Here is a 19,676-nt window from a genome sequence, read left to right as displayed (position 1 = left end):
AAATCAAAAAAGAAATCAAAATATGCACAGAAATGAATGAAAATGAAAACACAACAACCCAAAACCTCTGGGACACTGTAAAAGCAGTGCTAAGGGGGAAGTTCATAGCAATACAGGCACACCTCAAGAAACAAGAAGAAAGTCAACTAAATAACCTGATTCTACATCTAAAGAAACTAGAAAAGGAAGAAATTAAGAACCCCAGGGTTAGTAGAAGCAAAGAAATCGTAAAAAATTAGGGCAGAGATAAATGCAAAAAAACCAAAAGAGACCATTGCAAAAATCAACAAAGTCAAAAGCTGGTTCTTTGAGAAGGTAAATAAAATTGACAAACCACTAGCCAGACTCATCAAGAAACAAAGGGAGAAGAACCAAATCAATAAAATTAGAAAAGAAAATGGAGAGATCACAACCGACAACACAGAAATACAAAGGATTATTAGAGAATACTATCAGCAATTATATGTCAATAAAATGAATAACTTGGAAGAAATGGACAAATTCCTAAAAAAGTACACCTTGCCAAAACTGAACCAGGAAGAAATAGAAAATCTGAACAGACCCATCACAAGCATGGAACTATAGGAAGTAATTAGAAATCTTCCAGCAAACAAAAGCCCAGGTCCAGACGGCTTCACAGCTGAATTCTACCAAAAATTTAGAGAAGAGCTAACACCTATTCTACTCAAACTCTTCCAGAAAATTGCCGAGGAAGGGAAACTTCCAAACTCATTTTATGAGGCCACCATCACCCTAATCCCAAAACCTGGTTAAGACCCCACAAAAAAAGAAAACTACAGGCCAATATCACTGATGAACATAGATGCAAAAATCCTGAACAAAATTCTAGCAATCAGAATCCAACAACACATTAAGAAGATCATACATCATGACCAAGGGGGCTTTATCCCAGGAATGCAAGGATTCTTCAATATCCGCAAATCAATCAATGTAATACACCACATGAACAAACTGAAAAATAAAAATCATTTGATTATCTCAATAGATGCAGAGAAAGCCTTCGACAAAATTCAACATGCATTTATGATAAAAAAAACCCTCCAGAAAGTGGGAATAGAAGGGACATATCTCAACATAATAAAAGCTATATATGACAAACCCACAGCAAACATTATCCTCAACGGTGAAAAACTGAAAACATTTCCCCTAAAGTCAGGAACAACACAAGAGTGCCCACTCTCACCACTACTATTCAACATAGTTCTGGAAGTTTTGCCTACAGCAATCAGAGCAGAAAAAGACATAAAAGGAATACAAATTGGAAAAGAAGAAGTAAAACTTTCACGGTTCGCTGATGACATGATCCTCTACACAGAAACCCCTAAAGACTCTACCAGAAAACTACTAGAGCTAATCAATGAATACAGTAACGTTGCAGGATATAAAATTAACACACAGAAATCCCTTGCATTCCTATACACTAATAATGAAAAAACAGAAAGAGACATTAAGGAAACTATTCCATTCACTGTTGCAACGAAAAGAATTAAATACTTAGGAATATATCTACCTAAGGAAACAAAAGACTTGTACATAGAAAACTATAAAACACTAGTGAAATTAATCAAAAAGGACACTAATAGATGGAGAAATATACCGTGTTCATGGATTGGAAGAATAAATATTGTCAAAATGAGTATACTACCCAAAGTAATTTATACATTCAATGCAATCCCTATCAAGCTACCAACGATATTTTTCACAGAACTAGAACAAATAATCTCACAATTTGTATGGAAATACAAAAAACCTCGAATAGCCAAAGCAATCTTGAAGAAGAAGAATTAACCTGCCGGACTTCAGGCTCTACTACAAAGCCACAGTCATCAAGACAGTATGGTACTGGCATAAAGACAGAAATATAGATCAATGGAACAAAACAGAAAGCCCAGAGATAATCCATCCACCTATGGACATCTTATCTTTGACAAAGGAGGCAAGAATATAAAATGGAGAAAAGACAGTCTCTTTAACAAGTTGTGCTGGGAAAACTGGTCAGCCACTTGTAAAAGAATGAAACTAGAACCCTTCTTAACACCATACACCAAAATAAACTCAAAATGGATTAGAGAGCTAAATATAAGACCAGATTCTATAAAACTCCTAGAGGAGAACGTAGGCAAAACACTCTCTGACATAAATCACAGCAGGATCCTCCAAGACCCACCTCCCAAAATATTGGAAATAAAAGCAAAAATAAACAAATGGGACCTAATTAAAATCAAAAGCTTCTGCACAGCAAAGGAAACTATAAGCAAGGTGAAAAGACAGCCTTCAGAATGGGAGGAAATAATAGCAAATGAAGCAACTGATAAAGGATTAATCTCAAAAATATACAAGCAGCTCCTGCAGCTCAATTCCAGAAAAATAAGTGACCCAATCAAAAAATGGGCCAAGGAACTAAACAGACCTTTCTCCAAAGAAGACATACAGATTGCTAACAAACACATGAAAAAATGCTCAACATCCCTCATAATCAGAGAAATGCAAATCAAAACCACAATGAGATACCATTTCACACCAGTCAGAATGGCTGCTATCCAAAAGTCTACATGCAATAAATGGTGGAGTGGGTGTGGTGAAAAGGGAACCCTCTTACACTGTTGGTGTGAATGCAAACTAGTACAGCCACTATGGAGAACAGTGTGGAGATTCCTCAAAAACCTGGAAATAGAACTGCCATATGATCCAGCAATCGCACTCCTGGGCATACACACTGAGGAAACCAGAATTGAAAGAGACACATGTACTCCAATGTTCATTGCAGCACTGTTTATAATAGCCAGGACATGGAAGCAACCTAGATGTCCATCTGCAGATGAATGGATAAGAAAGCTTTGGTACATATACACAATGGAGTATTTTTCAGCCATTAAAAAGAATGCATTTGAACCAGTTCTAATGAGGTGGATGAAACTGGAGCCTATTATACAGAGTGAAGTAAGCCAGAAAGTAAAACATCAATACAGTATACTAACGCATATATATGGAATTTACAAAGATGGTAACCTTAATCCTGTATATGAGACTGCATAAGAGACATAGGTGTATAGAACAGTCTTTGGGACTCTGTGGGAGAGGGTGAGGGTGAGATGATTGGGGAGAACGGCATTGTAGCATGGCATGTATATTATCATATGTGAAATGAATCACCAGTCCAGGTTGGATGCATGATACAGGATGCTTGGGGCTGGTGCACGGGGATGACCTGGAGGGAGGATATGGGGAAGAGTGAGGTGGGAGGGGGGTTCAAGAAAGGGAACACATGTACACCCGGGGCGGATTTGTGTCAATGTATGGCAAAACCAACCAATATATTAATGTAAGGTAATAATAAAAAAAAAAAGTAAAATAAATAAATAAATAAATTTTTTAAAAAAAGGAAGAGACCCTGATGCTGGGAAAGACTGAAGGCAGGAGGAGAAGGGGATGACAGAGGATGAGATGCTTGGATGGCATCACCAACTCAATGGACATGAGTTTGAGCAAGCTCTGGGAATTGGGGAAGGACAGGGAAGTCTGGCATTCTGCAGTCCATGGGGTTACAAAGAGTCAGACATGACTGAGTGACTAAACTGAACTGAAGAGGAACTAAAGAGCCTCTCTTTGGAAGTGAAAGAGGAGTGTGAAAAACCTGGCTTAAAACTCAACATTCAAAAAACTAAGATCATGACATCCAGTCCCATCACTTTAAGGCAAATAGATAGGGGAAAAGTAGAAAGAGTGACATACTTTATTTTCTTGGGCTCCTGAAACACTGTGGATGGTGACTGCAGCCATGAAATTAGAAGAAAGTAAGCTATGACAAATCCAGACAGCGCATTAAAAAGCAAAGGCATCACCTTGCCAACAAAGGTCCATCTAGTCAAAGCTATGGCTTTTCAAGTAGTCATGTATGGATGTGAGAGTTAGACCATGAAGATGCCTGAGCACTGAAGAATTGATGCTTTCAAACTGTGTTGCTGGATAAGATTCTTAAGAGTCCCTTACAAAAAGAAGATCAAACCCGTCAACTCCAAAGGAATTCATGGGAAGGACTGATGCTGAAGCTGAAGCTCCAATATTTTGGCCATTTGATGTGCTAGAGCTGACTCATTGGAAAAGACCGTGATGCAGGAAAGACTGAGGGCAGGAGGAGAAAGGGGCAACAGAGGATGAGATGGTTGGATGGCATCACTGACTCAATGGACACTGGTTTGAGCAAACTCTGGGAGATACTGAAAGACAGGGAAGCCTGGTGCACTGCAGTCCATGAGGTTGCAAAGAGTCAGACGCCACTTAGTGACTGAACAACTGCAAATTACTTATGTTAGTTTTTATGCTCTGTTTCTAACACAGACTTAGTATATACTTTCTTTTAAGTAGCACAATATACTTTTTCTCATACTTAAATTGGATGAGTGGTCAAGGAGAGCATGAAACTGTTAAAGTTGGTTTCCTCAATCCTGTGCAGTTGTTTTTTCTAATCCAAATGTAAGAGTCTATTTATATTTTATTAATATTCATTGAATGCCTACTATACGCAAAGCATGATGCTGAGCCCCATAAAAAACAAAAAAATTGTAGGTTTCCTTTCTATTCTCAAGGAACCAGTAGGAGGGAATAGGGAAAAGGGGACAGAGAGAAAGAAGGACAGTAAAAGAAAAGAAGAAAGTCAAATGGCAGGATAATGAATGTGGGCCCAAGATGTAAGAGATCAGAATTATGACTCTAAAAATGAAACATTGGTTGAAGCAGTGTGTCCTTATTTGAAAGCTGAAAGTAGGACAGCTACAGGAAGTGCTTTTAAATGTTTGTTAAATGTCATACGAGTATTTCAATCCTCTTGTTCTTACAGTCTGAGTAGTTTTGAATCTCGGTTCTGTTTTTTGCCATATTAGCTACCTTTCTCAATCTATGTCATTTGCAAATTTGATTCATCTCCTTTGATTGAGTATATACCCATACATTTGATATTTACCTTTGTCTCTGTGTACTACAGTTTAGCTTAAATCTAAAACTAAATGACCTAGACTATATTTTATTCTCTCAAAAAACAGCAGAGTTCTTAAGGAAGAGTCACTTATCGTCTGGATAAAGTTGACTGTTACGGTTATGTTATACCTAAATTCCAGTGGCTTCTTCCATAAAGCTTACATAAAGAAAGAAATGGAAACTAGCCATGGATAAGAACCCTCCAGAAAGATGTACAGACTCTCTTTGAGAGCATCAGAAATTGGGTGAAAAGAAAGAAGCAGCTACGTCCACAGTTCAATTCCAAGTAGAATATTTCCCTCATGGGCTTAGAGAAAACACCTGAAATTCTATACCAAACTCATCTAAGAATGAAAACAGCATAAAGCTCATTTCAAGCCAAGATAGAGAGTTTGCCACTAATAGACTAAATGGTAAAGAATCTGCCTGCAATGCAGGTGACCCGGGTTCAATCTCTGGGTCAGGAAGATCCCCTGGAGAAGGGAATAGCTACCCACTCCAGTATTCTTGCCTGGAGAATCCCATGGGCAGAAGAGTCTGGTGGGTTACAGTCCACGGGGAGGCAAAGAATCAGAAACGTCTGAGTGATTAACACTCTTTTTTTTTTTCCGAGAGTACTAACGTAGGTCCTTCAGGAAGAAAGAAACAAAAGGTAGAAGAAATAAATGAAATGCAAGAAGCAAACATAATTTGACTGAATATGAAATATGTCATACATATATATTGAATTAGAGAAGATCCAGGAGTTGGTGATAGACAGGGAGGCCTGGCATGCTGTAGTTCATGGGGTCGCAAAGAGTTGGACACGACTGAGTGACTGAACTGAACTGAACTGAACTGAAGTGCCAGATAGCTGTTTGCCTCTTTGTGCTGTGCAGTGCTCAGTTGCTTCAGTCACATCCGACTCTTTGCAACCCTACGGACTGTAGCCCACCAGGTTCCTCTGTCCTGGGATTTTCTGAGCAAGAATCGTGTACTGGGTTACCACGCCTTCCTCGAGGGGATCTTCCTGACCCTGGGATGGAACCCGAGTCTTCTGCCTCTGCTGTATTGCTGGCAGATTCTTTACTGCTGAGCCTCCTGGGAAGCCTGTTTGTGTCTTTTCCACTTTCAAAAGTCTCTCCAAGATATCAAGCTGATACGTCCTCATATTTCTGATGAATAGAAGTTCATCAGCTTATGTATGTAAACAAAATTAGAATATACGAAGGAGAAAGTACTAGAACTTCCCCAACCAAATGAGGGTGCCCAAAGAAAAAGAAAGATCCTATACCCAGAATGTGCATTGCTATTAGTGACCTCAGAGTTACAAACTAAAAGTGTACTTACGTGAGGGATAGCAGGCTTCTGTAACATTGACTTTCCTATTTGAATCACTCTGTCCAATGAAAATATATCAATACTATGAGTTCCAAAGCATATTGTTAAAGGGGGAAGAAAAGCAGTGATTAAGGAAGAGATACAAAGGAAATTTACTTTTCATTATATGTTCTTTGTTCTTTGAAATTTTATACCATGTACCTATATTGCTTATTCAAGATATTAATGATTTATTCAGTTAATTGATTTTAGAATAATATCAAAGAAAAATCTAAGTTTGCTTTGAATAAAAGAAGAGGGGATATATGGATACTAGGAACTCAAGGTTATAATCAAATGTAAGTTATATTCAAATGTGAGCCCATGAAAAAATTATCAATATTTTAAAACAAAAGTGGAGCTCTCTTCCAAATTTCTAAATTTTATTTCTGGAGACCAGCCTTCTAATAGCTTGAAATGTACTTTTTTCTCCCCCTTACATTAACTCCATGATGTGTCCTCACTTCTAGTGTTAATTAGGCAGGCCTTACAATAAAACAGTCTGAAAAATTTCCCCATCAGAGTTGTTATCTATTATACATGACTAATACATGGAAAGAGTAAGATTTTTTTCCAATTAACCTGAAGGACTTGGAAAAATGACTTTGAGATTAACACTGAGAACTTTTAACTACTTTTTGAATAGTACAAAGACTTAAATTTCCATAAAACATTATTTTATAAAGATTAGCATTAGAATTAAAATAAAGCAATTATAAGCAAATGTGAAGAATGAAAATTCCTAAATTAAACATTTAAAATCATTGAAATGTGGTAAATTTATACTTAAAGCAGGTTTATAAATAAATCAAGAAAACAAATTATTTCTTATTTTTAACCCTTATTTTATAACATCTCAGGGTACATGCAGCCAATTTAAGGACATTTAAAAGCTTCAGACAGCTCTGTATGTAAATTTTACTTAAAATGTATAATAGAAACACATCAAATGTGATTTATTGAGTGCTCACCACATCTAAGACATGGTGTGGTGTGGCCTGTTAATGTTACTTATTTTAATTTTCAGAACAACCAATGAGATAGGTTTTATTATCTTAATTTTACATACATAAAGATTAAGGCATAGGAAAATGAAGTAATATAGAAAAGATCACACAGCTGGACAAGAGTAGATCTAGGACCTTGCCGATGTTACTCTGACACTAGTTTTTATATTTTTGACCATTCAGTTAAATGCTTCAAGGAGAAACAAGGTTTGGCATAACATTAAAAAATTAAAAGGATTATTTAAAAGAGGTCAAGGATCACCAACATAAAGAAAAGACATGTCTTAAGCACCTAAACTAACTCATATACAGGTATGGTCAAAAAGCTTTTGGTGAGAGCTTTTGTTTTTAATTTGGTGACAAGAAAAAGTAACACTGGCATCTAAATTCATCCTAAGCTCATTAATATACATTCATTCATCAAATGTAATTCATTCACTTTTATCAGTAGAAACCAATAAGATAGATCACTTAGGTCTCAGCAAGTATGATTGGAGTCCCCACCTTAGGCAGATTAATGAATACCTGGAAAAGGCAAATGAGAAGGCGGCAGCAGAGGATAAAATGTTTAGATAGCATCACAGACTCAATGGCCATGAATTTCAGCAAACTCCAGGAGACAGTGGAGGACAGAGGAGCCTGGCATGCTGCAACCCATGGGGTCGCAAAGAGACATGACTGAGTGACTGAAAACAACCACCACAGGTCTGTTCCCACATTACAAAAGCCACTGAAATACCTGCTCTGTGTCTTGTCTCTTCCACTGAGAAATTCAGATCTGGAAAGGTGACTCTAATAGACATGGAGAAGGATCAGAAGTTTAACTTCCTTCTTCACAAGTTTTTACAATGAAGTTTGTTTTGGCTTTTGTATAGGAAGTTTGTATTTGTTTAAGTAGAGCAAAATGATTAGATCTGACAGAGTGCCTGAAGAACTATGGATGGAGGTTTGTGACACTGTACAGGAGGCAGTGATCAAGACCATCCCCAATAAAAGGAAATTCAAAAAGAAAAAATGGTTGTCTGAGGAGGCCTTACAAATAGCTAAGAAAAGAAGAGAAAAGTGAAAGGCAAAGGAGAAAAGGAAAGATATACCCATTTGAATGCAGAGTTCCAAAGAAAAGCAAGGAGAAATAAGAAAGCCTTTCTCAGTGATCAATACAAAGAAACTGAGGAAAACAATAGAATGGAAAAGACTAGAGATCTCTTCAAGAAAATTAGAGATACCAAGGGAATATTTCACGTAAAGACGGGCACAATAAAGGATAAAAATGGTATGGACTTCATGGAAGGAGAAAATATTAAGAAAAGGTGGCAAAAATACACAGAAACTATACAAAAAAATCTTCATGACCCAGATAACCATGATGGTGTGACCACACACCTAGAACCAGACATCCTGGAATGCAAAGTCAAGTGGGCCTGAGGTAGCATCACTATGAACAAAGCTAGTGGAGGTGATGGAATTCCAGTTGAACTATTTCAAATCCTAAAAGATGATGCTGTGAAAGTGCTGCACTCAATATGTCAGCAAATTTGGAAAACTCAGCAGTGGCCATAGGACTGAAAAAGGTCCATTTTCATTACAATTGCAAAGAAAGGCAATGCCGAAGTATGCTCAAACTACAGCAGAATTGCACTCATCTCACACGCTAGCAGAGTAATGCTCAAAATTCTCCAAGCTAGGCATCAACAAAACGTGAATCATGAACTTCCGGATGTTCAAGCCGAATTTAGAAAAGACAGGGAACCAGATATCAAATTGCCAACATCTGCTGGATCATAGAAAGAGCAAGAGAGCTACAGAAAAACATCTACTTCTGCTTTATTGACTACACCAAAGCCTTTGACTGTGTGGATCACAACAAATTGCAGAAAATTCTTCAAGAGATGGGAATACCAGATAACCTGACCTGCCTCTTGAGAAATCTGTATGCACATCAGGAAGCAACAGTTAGAACTGGACATGGAACAACAGACTGGTTCCAAATAGGAAAAGGAGTACACCGAGGCTGTATATTGTCACCCTGCTTATTTAACTTATATGAAGAGTATATCATCAGAAATGCTGCACTGGATAAAGCACAAGATGGAGTCAAGATTTCCGGGAGAAATATCAATAACCTCAGATATGCAGATGACACCAGTCTTATGGCAGAAAGTGAAGAAAAACTAAAGACCCTCTTGATGAAAGTGAAAGAGGAGAGTGAAAAAGTTGGCTTAAAGCTCAACATTCAGAAAACTAAGGTCATGGCATCTGGTCCCATCACTTCATGGCAAATAGATGGGGAAACGGTAGAAACAGTGGCAGACTTAATCAGTTTGGGCTCCAAAATCACTGTGGATGCTGACTGCAGCCATGAAATTAAAAAACACTTGCTCCTTGGAAGAAAAGTTATGACCAACATAGACAGTATATTAAAAAGCAGAGACATTACTTTGCCAACAAAGGTCCGTCTAGTCAAGGCTATGGTTTTTCCAGTAGTCATGTATGGATGTGAGAGTTGCACTAAAAGAAAGCTGAGTGCTGAAGAATTGGTGCTTTTGAACTGAGGTGCTGGAGAAGACTCTTGGGAGTCCCTTGAACTGCAAGGAGACCCAACCAGTCCATTCTAAAGGAGATCAGTCCTGGGTGTCCATTGGAAGCACTGATGCTGAAGCTGAAACTCCAATACTTTGGCCACCTGATACGAAGAACTGACTCATTTGAAAAGACCCTGATGCTTGGAAAGATTGAAGGTGGGAGAAGAAGAGGACGACAGAGGATGAAATGGTTGGATGACATCACCAACTCGATGGACATGAGTTTGAAAAAGCTCTGGAAGTTGGTGATGGACAGGGAAGCCTGGTGTGCTGCAGTCCATGGGGTTGCAAAGAGTCAAACATGACTGAACGACTGAATTGAACTGAACTGAGAGCAAAATGATTCAAAACAATGCTTAAAAAAAAAAAAAAAGATCGGTTGTTGGTAAAGCAAAGTCATCTATACTTTTTCTTTCTTTTTAAACTATGTTATCTCAACATTTTTATTCAAATTATTTACTCCTACGAAAAGTTATACATTTTGCTAATGGAATTTCACTGTGAGTCATTTAGGTAAAAAAAAAATAGGCTATGGCAGAAATGTTTTGAAACTTTGCTAGTTTAACAATATCAGGAAATGTAATACAATTTGACATTAATTATAAATGCTAACTATGCATACTACCAGAAAAATAACTTTACTATAAATGAATTGAAGGATTTTTACAACCTACACTATAACAGTAATAATATGAACTTTTAAAAAAATCAATCCACCTCAACCAATTTAAAGTTACCTTGCATGTAAAACAACATTCATATATGCCTCATGCATCATGTTTCATTTTGAAATTAGAGATATTAAAAGCTAGAAAAATACTTAGGAATACAACTAAATTTACATTCATTTAATTACTCACTGAAAATAATTAAAAATTCATCTCATATTATGATCTGCGGTCAGTAAACCCATTATTTTACACACACACAGCCATTTAACACTAAAATGTCTGATATCCTTTTCTTTGATACTGCAGTACATTTTTTTTTTTTAGTTTTGCCATTTGATATCAACTTTTTCCCAGTCATAAGCATTTTAATTTGATATGTCAGCAGTTACCTATAGGGGACTGTCAACTGCTTTAGAGTCATGCTGCAAATCATGATTGAGAGATTTACTTTTAGTATGACAGCCTCACATATTAATTAGATCATCAGACACATGTTTGCTGAGATTTAGCAATTGAGCAATAAATACAGCATGGCAGTGATAGAGCTGTTAAACTTCAGCACATAGATTTCAAATACATTTTATTGAGTTATCCAAGAAATAATCACCCTGCTAAACCCAAGTTAAACACATGACGGAATATTAGGATGTTTAATTAAAAATGAAGTCATGCTTTACAAGTATGTAATCTTACAAGTGGCTAAAAAAGAAGGCCATGAAAATTAATTTTACTCAGTAAAAACATATACAAAGCCCTTTTGTGAAGTTGGTAAACGGATTCAATCATTTCACCAAGGTACACATGATGGAGAAATAGACTAAATAAGTTAGGGAGGAGGGGGTTCAGAGGAGACTTTTTGACTAAAGTAATAAGGGTTGGTAAAACTCATTTTCATTAAGATTATCCTTCAAGAAATCAGGAAATCCTCTTACTTCCTTCTCAGACATTCCACTGTGAGGGCTCAGTAGACAGCGACTGGAGCCAGGCATTAATCTCCTTTCTAAGCTATCAGGCAGCATCCAACTACAGCAGACATTCAGGCCATTCCTATACGTGAGTAATCTTGGCAATGCTGATTCTTCCCTACCTCGAGAGAGAAACTCTGTCACAGAAGTCACTGTTAAAGAACGGTAGCTGAAGGGGCAGGCATAAGAAAAACACAGACTTGATGAGTAATGACAGCACGATGAATTCCTGAACATATAACATGGCATAAACAGAAAGGAAGGAAGGACGGGAGGAAGAAAGGAAGGAAGGAGGGAAGGGAGCAAGGGAGGGGGAGTAAGGACGGGAAGAAGGAGAAAGGAAACAGAAGCCTTGAGTTCTACAGTGCAGGCCTGTAACTACAATTAAACACCATATATAAGTTCCTCCACAACTCTGTGCAGAAATTACCTCATCCAGTAGGTGAAAGCACAAGATCAGATGATACTGATGGCCTCTTTAAACTAATATTTTAAAATATCCAGCAAATATGGAAGTAACCACATCATCTTTTCTTCCTCATTTATATCTTTGCTTATTTATTCAACAAAAATCTGTGGAGCACCTAATAAGGTGTAGGCCTAACACAATGTCTCAAAGATTCATAAGTGAATCTTGCTGCTGCTGCTGCTGCTGCTGCTAAGTCACTTCAGTCGTGTCCGACTCTGTGTGACCCCATAGACGGAAGCCCACCAGGCTCCCCCGTCCCTGGGATTCTCCAGGCAAGAACACTGGAGTGGGTTGCCATTTCCTTCTCCAATGTGTGGAAGTGAAAAGTGAAAGTAAAGTCGCTCAGTCGTGTCCGACCCTTAGCGACCCCACGGACTGCAGCCTACCAGGCTGCTCCATCCACGGGATTTTCTAGGCAAGAGTACTGGAGTGGCTTGCCATTGCCTTCTCCGAAGTGAATCTAAGTGAATCTTATGAATCTTTAAATCAGTAAATCTTGTGAATCTTTAAATCAGTTTACCTCCATGAAACTGCATTCCTGGAGTGGAAATGAGGTGAGCAGACAGAAGGACCAGCAGGTGAAAGTTGGGTAGATGAGCCAGGGGTCAAATCTCAAATGTTGCATTAAGACAGGTGACCTTTATCTCAAGGGCAGTGGGAGGCACTGACTTTTCTTCTGTCAGGGGTGATATGATCAGATTTGGGTTGTGGAGGTTGGACTGTGCATCACTTCTCATCTGAAGGTTTTTTTTTTTTTTTTTAACAGCACACTTTCTAACTACATCAACAAAGTGGTGGTGTCAGAAGGTAAGGAATTAGGATCTAACCTGGAGAAATTATTGGGACGGACACCTTGTGGCAAGTATTTCTATTACACTTTCTCAGAGAGGAGGCAGGAATGCCTTGCTACTCAAATAGTGAAATATGGTCCTGGGCTAAGAGATGCTAGAAAGCAGAGATAAACTATGGCCCACTGTCCTGAGCACCAACTTTACTCAATGGTGAGTGAATTAAATATTTTATATATGGAATAGAAATGAATGGATTTATAGGCTAAAACAAAATGTTTTGAAGAAATTTTATTTACTCTCATGGTTAGCCATTTCAGGAACTCCCTAGATGAAGGCGTTGTCTCTCCCTCATCATTAGTGTATTCAAAAGAAACTGAAAACTTTGATAAGCACTGATATAGATTTTTTTTTTAAGTAGAGTATGGGGTAAAAAGCTCTTAGTATTCAGCTGCTAACTCTGTGACATTAGAAAAAATTAATCACTATGAACCTAACATTTTTGCTTGTAAACGAACGTTAGCTCAAAGATAATGCCCATCTTTGAGGATATCGGTGAAGAAGAAGGTGATGCGTAGAGAGTACAAGACACTGAAGTTAATTACCCTGTCCGAGACCACATGACAAGGAAACAGTAGAATTAGGTTTCAGACCTGCATCTTTCTCAAAGCCCTTGGTTTTTACAGACAGTTACTTAGAGCATTGCCTTTCTTTGGGACTGCAATAAAAACTGACCTTTTCCAGTCCAGTGGCCTCTGCTGAGTTTTTCAAATTTGCTGATATATTGAGGGCAGCACTTTCACAGCATCATTTTTTAGGGTTTGAAATAGGTCAACTGAAATCCCATCACCTCCACTAGCTTTGTTCGCAGTGATCAAGCCCATCTGACTTTACATTCCAGGATGTCTGGCTCTAGGTGAGTGATCACACCATCATGATTATCTGGGTCATGAAGATCTTTTTTGGATAGTTTTTCTGTGTATTCTTGCCACCTCTTCTTATTCTTGCCACCACTATCTTCTACTTCTGTTAGGTTCATACTATTTCTGTCCTTGAGTGAGCCCACCTTTGCATGAAATGTTCCCTTGGTATCTCTAACTTTTTTGAAGAGATCTCTAGTCTTTCCCATTCTATTGCTTTCCTCTGTTTCTTTGCATTGATTGTTGAGGAAGGTTTTCTTATCTCTCCTTGCTATTCTTTGGAACTGCATTCAAATGGGTGTATCTTTCCTTTTCTCCTTTGCTTTTCGCTCCTCTTCTTTTCACAGCTATTTGTAAGGCCTCCTCAGACAGCCATTTTGCTTTTATGCATTTCTTTTTCTTGGGGATGGTCTTGATCCCTGTCTTCTGTACAATGTCACAAACCTCTGTCCACAGTTTTTCAGGCACTCTATCAGATCTAGTCCCTTGAATCTATTTCTCACTTCCACTGTATAATCATAAGGGATTTGATTTAGGTCATACCTCAATGGTCTAGTGGTTTTCCCCACTTTCTTCAATTTAAGTCTGAATTTGGCAATAAGGAGTTCACGATCTGAGCCATAGTCAGCTCCTGGTCTTTTTTTTGCTATCTGTATAGAGCTTCTCCATCTTTGGCTGCAAAGAATATAATCAATCTGATTTCAGTGTTGGTCATCTGCTGATGTCCACGTGTAGAGTCTTCTCTTGTGTTGTTGGAAGAGGGTGTTTGCTATGACCAGTGCGTTCTCTTGGCAAAACTCTATTAGACTTTGGCCTGCTTCATTCTATATTCCAAGGCCAAATTTGCCTGTTACTCCAGGTATTTCTTGACTTCCTACTTTTGAATTCCAGTCCCCTATAATGAAAAGGACATCTATTTTGGGTATTCATTCTAAAAGGTCTTCTAGGTCTTCATAGAACTGTTCAGCTTCAGCTTCTTCAGCATTACTGGTAGGGAAATAGACTTGGATTACCATGATATTGAATGGTTTGCTTTGGAAACGAACAAAGATCATTCTGTCATTTTTGAGATTGCATCCATGTACTGCATTTTGGACTCTTTTGTTGACTATGATGGCTACTCCATTTCTTCTAAGGGATTCCTGCCCACAGTAGTAAATATAATGGTCAACTGAGTTAAATTCACCCATTCCAGTCCATTTTAGTTCGTTATTTCCTAGAATGTCGACGTTTACTCTTGCCGTCTCCTGTTTGACCACTTCCAATTTGCCTTGATTCATGGACCTAACATTCCAGGTTCCTATGCAATATTGTTCTTTACAGCATCGGACCTTGCTTCTTATCACCAGTCACATTCACAACTGTGTGTTGTTTTTGCTTTGGCTCCATCCCTTCATTCTTTCTGGAGTTATTTCTCCACTGATCTCCAGTAGCATATTGGGCACCTACCGACCTGGGGAGTTCATCTTTCAGTGTCCTATCTTTTAGCTTTTTCATACTACTCATGGGGTTTTCAAGGCAATAATACTGAAGTGATTTGTCATTCCCTTCTCCAGTGGACCACATTCTGTCAGACCTCTCCACCAATACCCATCTCACACGCTAGCAGACTAATACTCAAAATTCTCCAAGCCAAGCTTCAGCAATACGTGAACCATGAACTTCCAGATGTTATTAAAATTAAAAAATAAATAAATGAATAAAGAAAGAAAATAATATTAAAAAAAAAAAGAAAAGGTAGAGGAACCAGAGATCAAATTGCCAACATTCTCTGGATCATCAAAAAAGCAAGAGAGATCCAGAAAAACATCTATTTCCGCTTTATTGACTATGCCAAAGCCTTTGACTGTGTAGATCACAATAAACTGGAAAATTCTGAAAGAGATGGGAATAACAGATCACCTGATCTGCCTCTTGAGAAATCTGTATGCAGGCTAGGAGGCAACAGTTAGAACTGGACATGGAACAACAGACTGGTTCCAATTAGGAAAAGGAGTACGTCAAGGCTGTATATTGTCACCCTGCTTATTTAACTTATATGCAGAGTACATCATGAGAAATGCTGGGCTGAAGGAAGCACAGCTGGAATCAAGATCGCTGGGAGAAATATCAATAACCTCAGATATGCAGATGACACCACCCTTATGGCAGAAAGCGAAGAAGAACTAAAAAGCCTCTTGATGAACATGAAAGAGGAGAGTCAATAATGTAAAGTAATTAGCCTCTAAATATTTAAAAAAAAAAAAAGCTCAATATTCAGAAAACTAAGATCATGGCATCCGGTCCCATCACTTCATGGCAAATAGATGGGGAAACAGTAGAAACAGTGGCTGATTTTATTTTTCTGGGCTCCAAAATCACTGCAGATGGTGACTGCAGCCATGAAATTAAAAGACGCTTACTCCTTGGAAGGAAAGTTATGGCCAACCTAGACAGCATATTAAAAAGCACAGACATTGCTTTGTTCACAAATGTCCATCTAGTCAAGGTCATGGTTTTTCCAGTAGTCATGTATGGATGTGAGAGTTGGACTATAAAGAAAGCTGAGCACTGTAGAATTGATGCTTTTGAACTGTGGTGTTGGAAAAGACTCTTGACAGTCCCTTGGACTGCAACGAGATCCAACCAGTCCATCCTAAAGGAGATCAGTCCTGGGTGTTCATTGGAAGCACTGATATTGAAGCTTTAATTCCAATACTTCGCCACCTGATGCAAAGGGCTGACTCAATTGAAAAGACCCTGATGTTGGGAAAGATTGAAGGCAGGAGGAGAAGGGGATGACAGAGGATGAGATGGTTATATAGCATCACCAACTCAATGGACATGAGTTTGGGTAAACTCCGGGAGTTGGTGCTGGACAGGGAGGCCTGGTGGGCTGTGGCTCACGGATCACAAAGCGTCGGACATGACTGAGCGACTGAACTGAAGTGAACTGAACTTAGAGCAAGTGTCAGTCTCTCCTCTTATAGACTGAAAGTTCAAGGATAATTATATAGAGAAAGCTACATATTCTGTTGGGTTATTTTTAACTCCAGTTTTAAATTTTACATTGCTCATATTAATCTTATGCCATTTCACACTTTCACAATTTCTCCAAATAAATTTTTTTTAGTGGAGGAATAATATCCAGGATTGAGCACGGTCATTATTCATCCCAGATTTTCCGGGACAGTCTTTATTTCAAAAATCCACACCATTGAAATGCCCTGAAGAAGCCACTATTTCACTAACTAGATTCTGCACCAGAAACAGCATAAAATACTGTAGTATTCAAGGGACATAGTCACCACAGGAATTAATGTACAGGAGAATTACAATGTACCTTGATATATGTGTGTGGAGGGGTTACTAGTAGAGATCATGGGATAGAAGCATTGTAGAACCATTGCACTGGAAGTATTTGATTTTGATCTAGTAAATCCAAGATAGTTAATTATCAGAAATCTGTAGTCAGTAAGCTCTCTGAATGATTCACATGCACGATGAGTTTTGGAACTCCTGATTTAGGAAATGATCTCCTTAAGAAAGAGCCCCATATATCAAAGATAGTCACTAGGAATTTTCTGTTAGAGATGTTTGTAACCCATTAGTCACTGAACTTTGAAAAGAACCACTTAGAGGCATCTGCAGAAACAAAGGATGTAGTGATGCAGTCCTTTCGTGAGCATCCTTCTGTGTACAGTGGCAGTACTTATTCAGCAAAATTTTCACTTCCCAAGTGGACCAGAGCATTTTCTGTCTTACATTTTGATCGATGTGTTTATTAAACCAGATGACTGCAAGAGGGATGGAGATGGTACATTCACTGTGTCTACTGCACAGAGATTTATGAAAACCAATAGGAGGCTGTGACCACCAATCACTGGTGGCAGCAGCTTTTTCTCTTAAGGAGAATAATCGGACTTTGTGAGGACCTGCTATTAGAATCCATTTAACCCAAAGCAGGGCTTCCCAGGTGGCCCTAGTGGTAAAGAATCTATCTGCCAATGCAGGAGACATAAGAGATGTGGGTTTGATCCCTGGGTTTGGAAAATCTCCTGATGGAGGATGTGGCAACCCACTCCAGTATTCTTGCCTGGAGTATCTTATGGACAGAGGAGCCTGGTGAGCTACGTACAGAGCGTTGCAAAAAGTCAGACATGACTAAAGCAACAGCAGGCATGCACCCCAAAGCAACCAAAACTACTACTGACATGATTTTAATTAGGATCTAATAATAAAAGTATTTTTAAAATTCTTAAGGTGTATTTAAATGGACAAAACAATCTTACTTTGAGTCATAAGCTATATACTGTATATAGATATATATATTTAAATATTTTTAAAAGCTTTTGTATTAGTCTCTATCAGAAAGAGTAAGTTCAGAATGGACTTGGATGAGGAAAAAATAAGGAGTAGAGAACTTAAATATTTTGTAAATATATGACAATGAAAAAACATTAAGTGGACCAGGGAAAAATTTATTAAAACATCTCAGATGTGGATGCAGGATGTAGTATATTCCAGGAAGTGAGCTGACCAGAAGTTTGAACTTCATGTTTTGATATTATCATATAATTTTCAGGAACACGGGGCTCCAAATGAGTAAAATGAATAGTGAAGTCACAAAATCCTAGGCAATCCCACACATTTTTTTTTCTGCGAAAGTTCAATATGCTTCTAGTTATAATAGCTGCAAAACCTCTTTAGACTTTGGGCAAACAGTGAGTACCTCTCACTGAAACTTTCCACCTCCTGCGTCCTAAGCTTCTGTGTTAATAGAACAATGCTTTTGAGAGCCTATTTGAAACACTATTTTCCTCATGGATTACTTCATACATTGGTGTAAAAGTTCATTTTCTAGAAGATGGTATGATATCCTTACCTGTTTCACAGCTGTGCCCGGTGAAGCCTTGTGGGCAGGCACACACGTTGGCAGCAATACAAGCTCCTCCATTTCTACAACCATCTTGGCAAAATGCTAAAATAATTCAGATACATGATTTTAGCACTTTATAAGGAAGCAGTTCAAGATTTTTCAAACTAGCTTTTCTTTATTGCCTTGGAGATGCTGACATCAAACTATACATTATATTATAATTTCATATTCATAATATACTTTCCATATAGGTAAGAAACTTCAACACAATTTGCAGAATAATACTCTTTCTGATGTTAAGTGTTTCACCTACAAATGAAAATACTGAACTTTCTTTTAACAAAAACCAGTAACCTTACACAGCAGGAAGTACATTAGAATTAGTATTACATCTCATTATTACAATCTAAAAATCTTGAAATTAAAACTATAAAAAATGGCAACTATCCTAGACAATTACCTAAAGAGCAAACCACAATCTAGAGAATGAGACTCAGAAACTAGAAATGACAATCCTATGAGGCTCTGATCATTCTACACACTGTCCAAAATGTCAAAAAATACTAGAAAAATGCCCCATCTTTCAAAAAGCTATAAATCCATCCTAAAGGGATGAATTAGCCAATAATGAGAATTTGCCAAAGGGGTCTTAGAATCTTGCATTCCCCCGCCAAGGATAGGTCAGGATCCAGGGCAAAGGAACTTCATGGCCTGTTGTGTTAGAGTGGGTATATGAGTGAGGGGAGTTTTTCTGTGAGTAGAAAAGGGAGCCAAGCTTCAAGCCATTGAAAGGGTGATGTTTTGAGATGGTCTGGCTTCCAAAAAAAAAGTGAGAAAAACAAGATAGGTTCATTGGAAGGACTGATGCTGAAGCTGAAATTCCAATACTTTGGCCACCTCATGCGACGAGTTGACTCACTGGAAAGGACTCTGATGCTGGGAGGGATTGGGGGCGGGAGGAGAAGGGGACGACAGAGAATGAGATGGCTGGGTGGCATCACCAACTCGACGGACGTGTTTGAGTGAACTCCGGGAGTTGGTGATGGACAGGGAGGCCTGGCG

General features: G+C 38.3%; 1 protein-coding gene across 1 annotated transcript in view; it reads right to left on the bottom strand.

Moving 5' to 3' along the window:
* Window positions 1-19,676, bottom strand: part of NELL2 (neural EGFL like 2) — a 400,566-nt gene that overhangs the window by 100,560 nt on the left and 280,330 nt on the right. Inside the window, exon 15 of the mRNA XM_055394732.2 lies at window positions 18,621-18,716. Within this exon, the coding sequence (XP_055250707.1) occupies window positions 18,621-18,716 (96 nt within the window). The remainder of the gene's footprint in view (window positions 1-18,620; window positions 18,717-19,676) is intronic.

Source organism: Moschus berezovskii, chromosome 6 (assembly GCF_049115385.1).
Source record: "Moschus berezovskii isolate FMDL1 chromosome 6, NW_MosBer_1.0, whole genome shotgun sequence".
In the NCBI taxonomy this organism is placed as follows: Eukaryota; Metazoa; Chordata; class Mammalia; order Artiodactyla; family Moschidae; genus Moschus; species Moschus berezovskii.
This window is presented reverse-complemented; position numbering and strand designations above follow the sequence as displayed.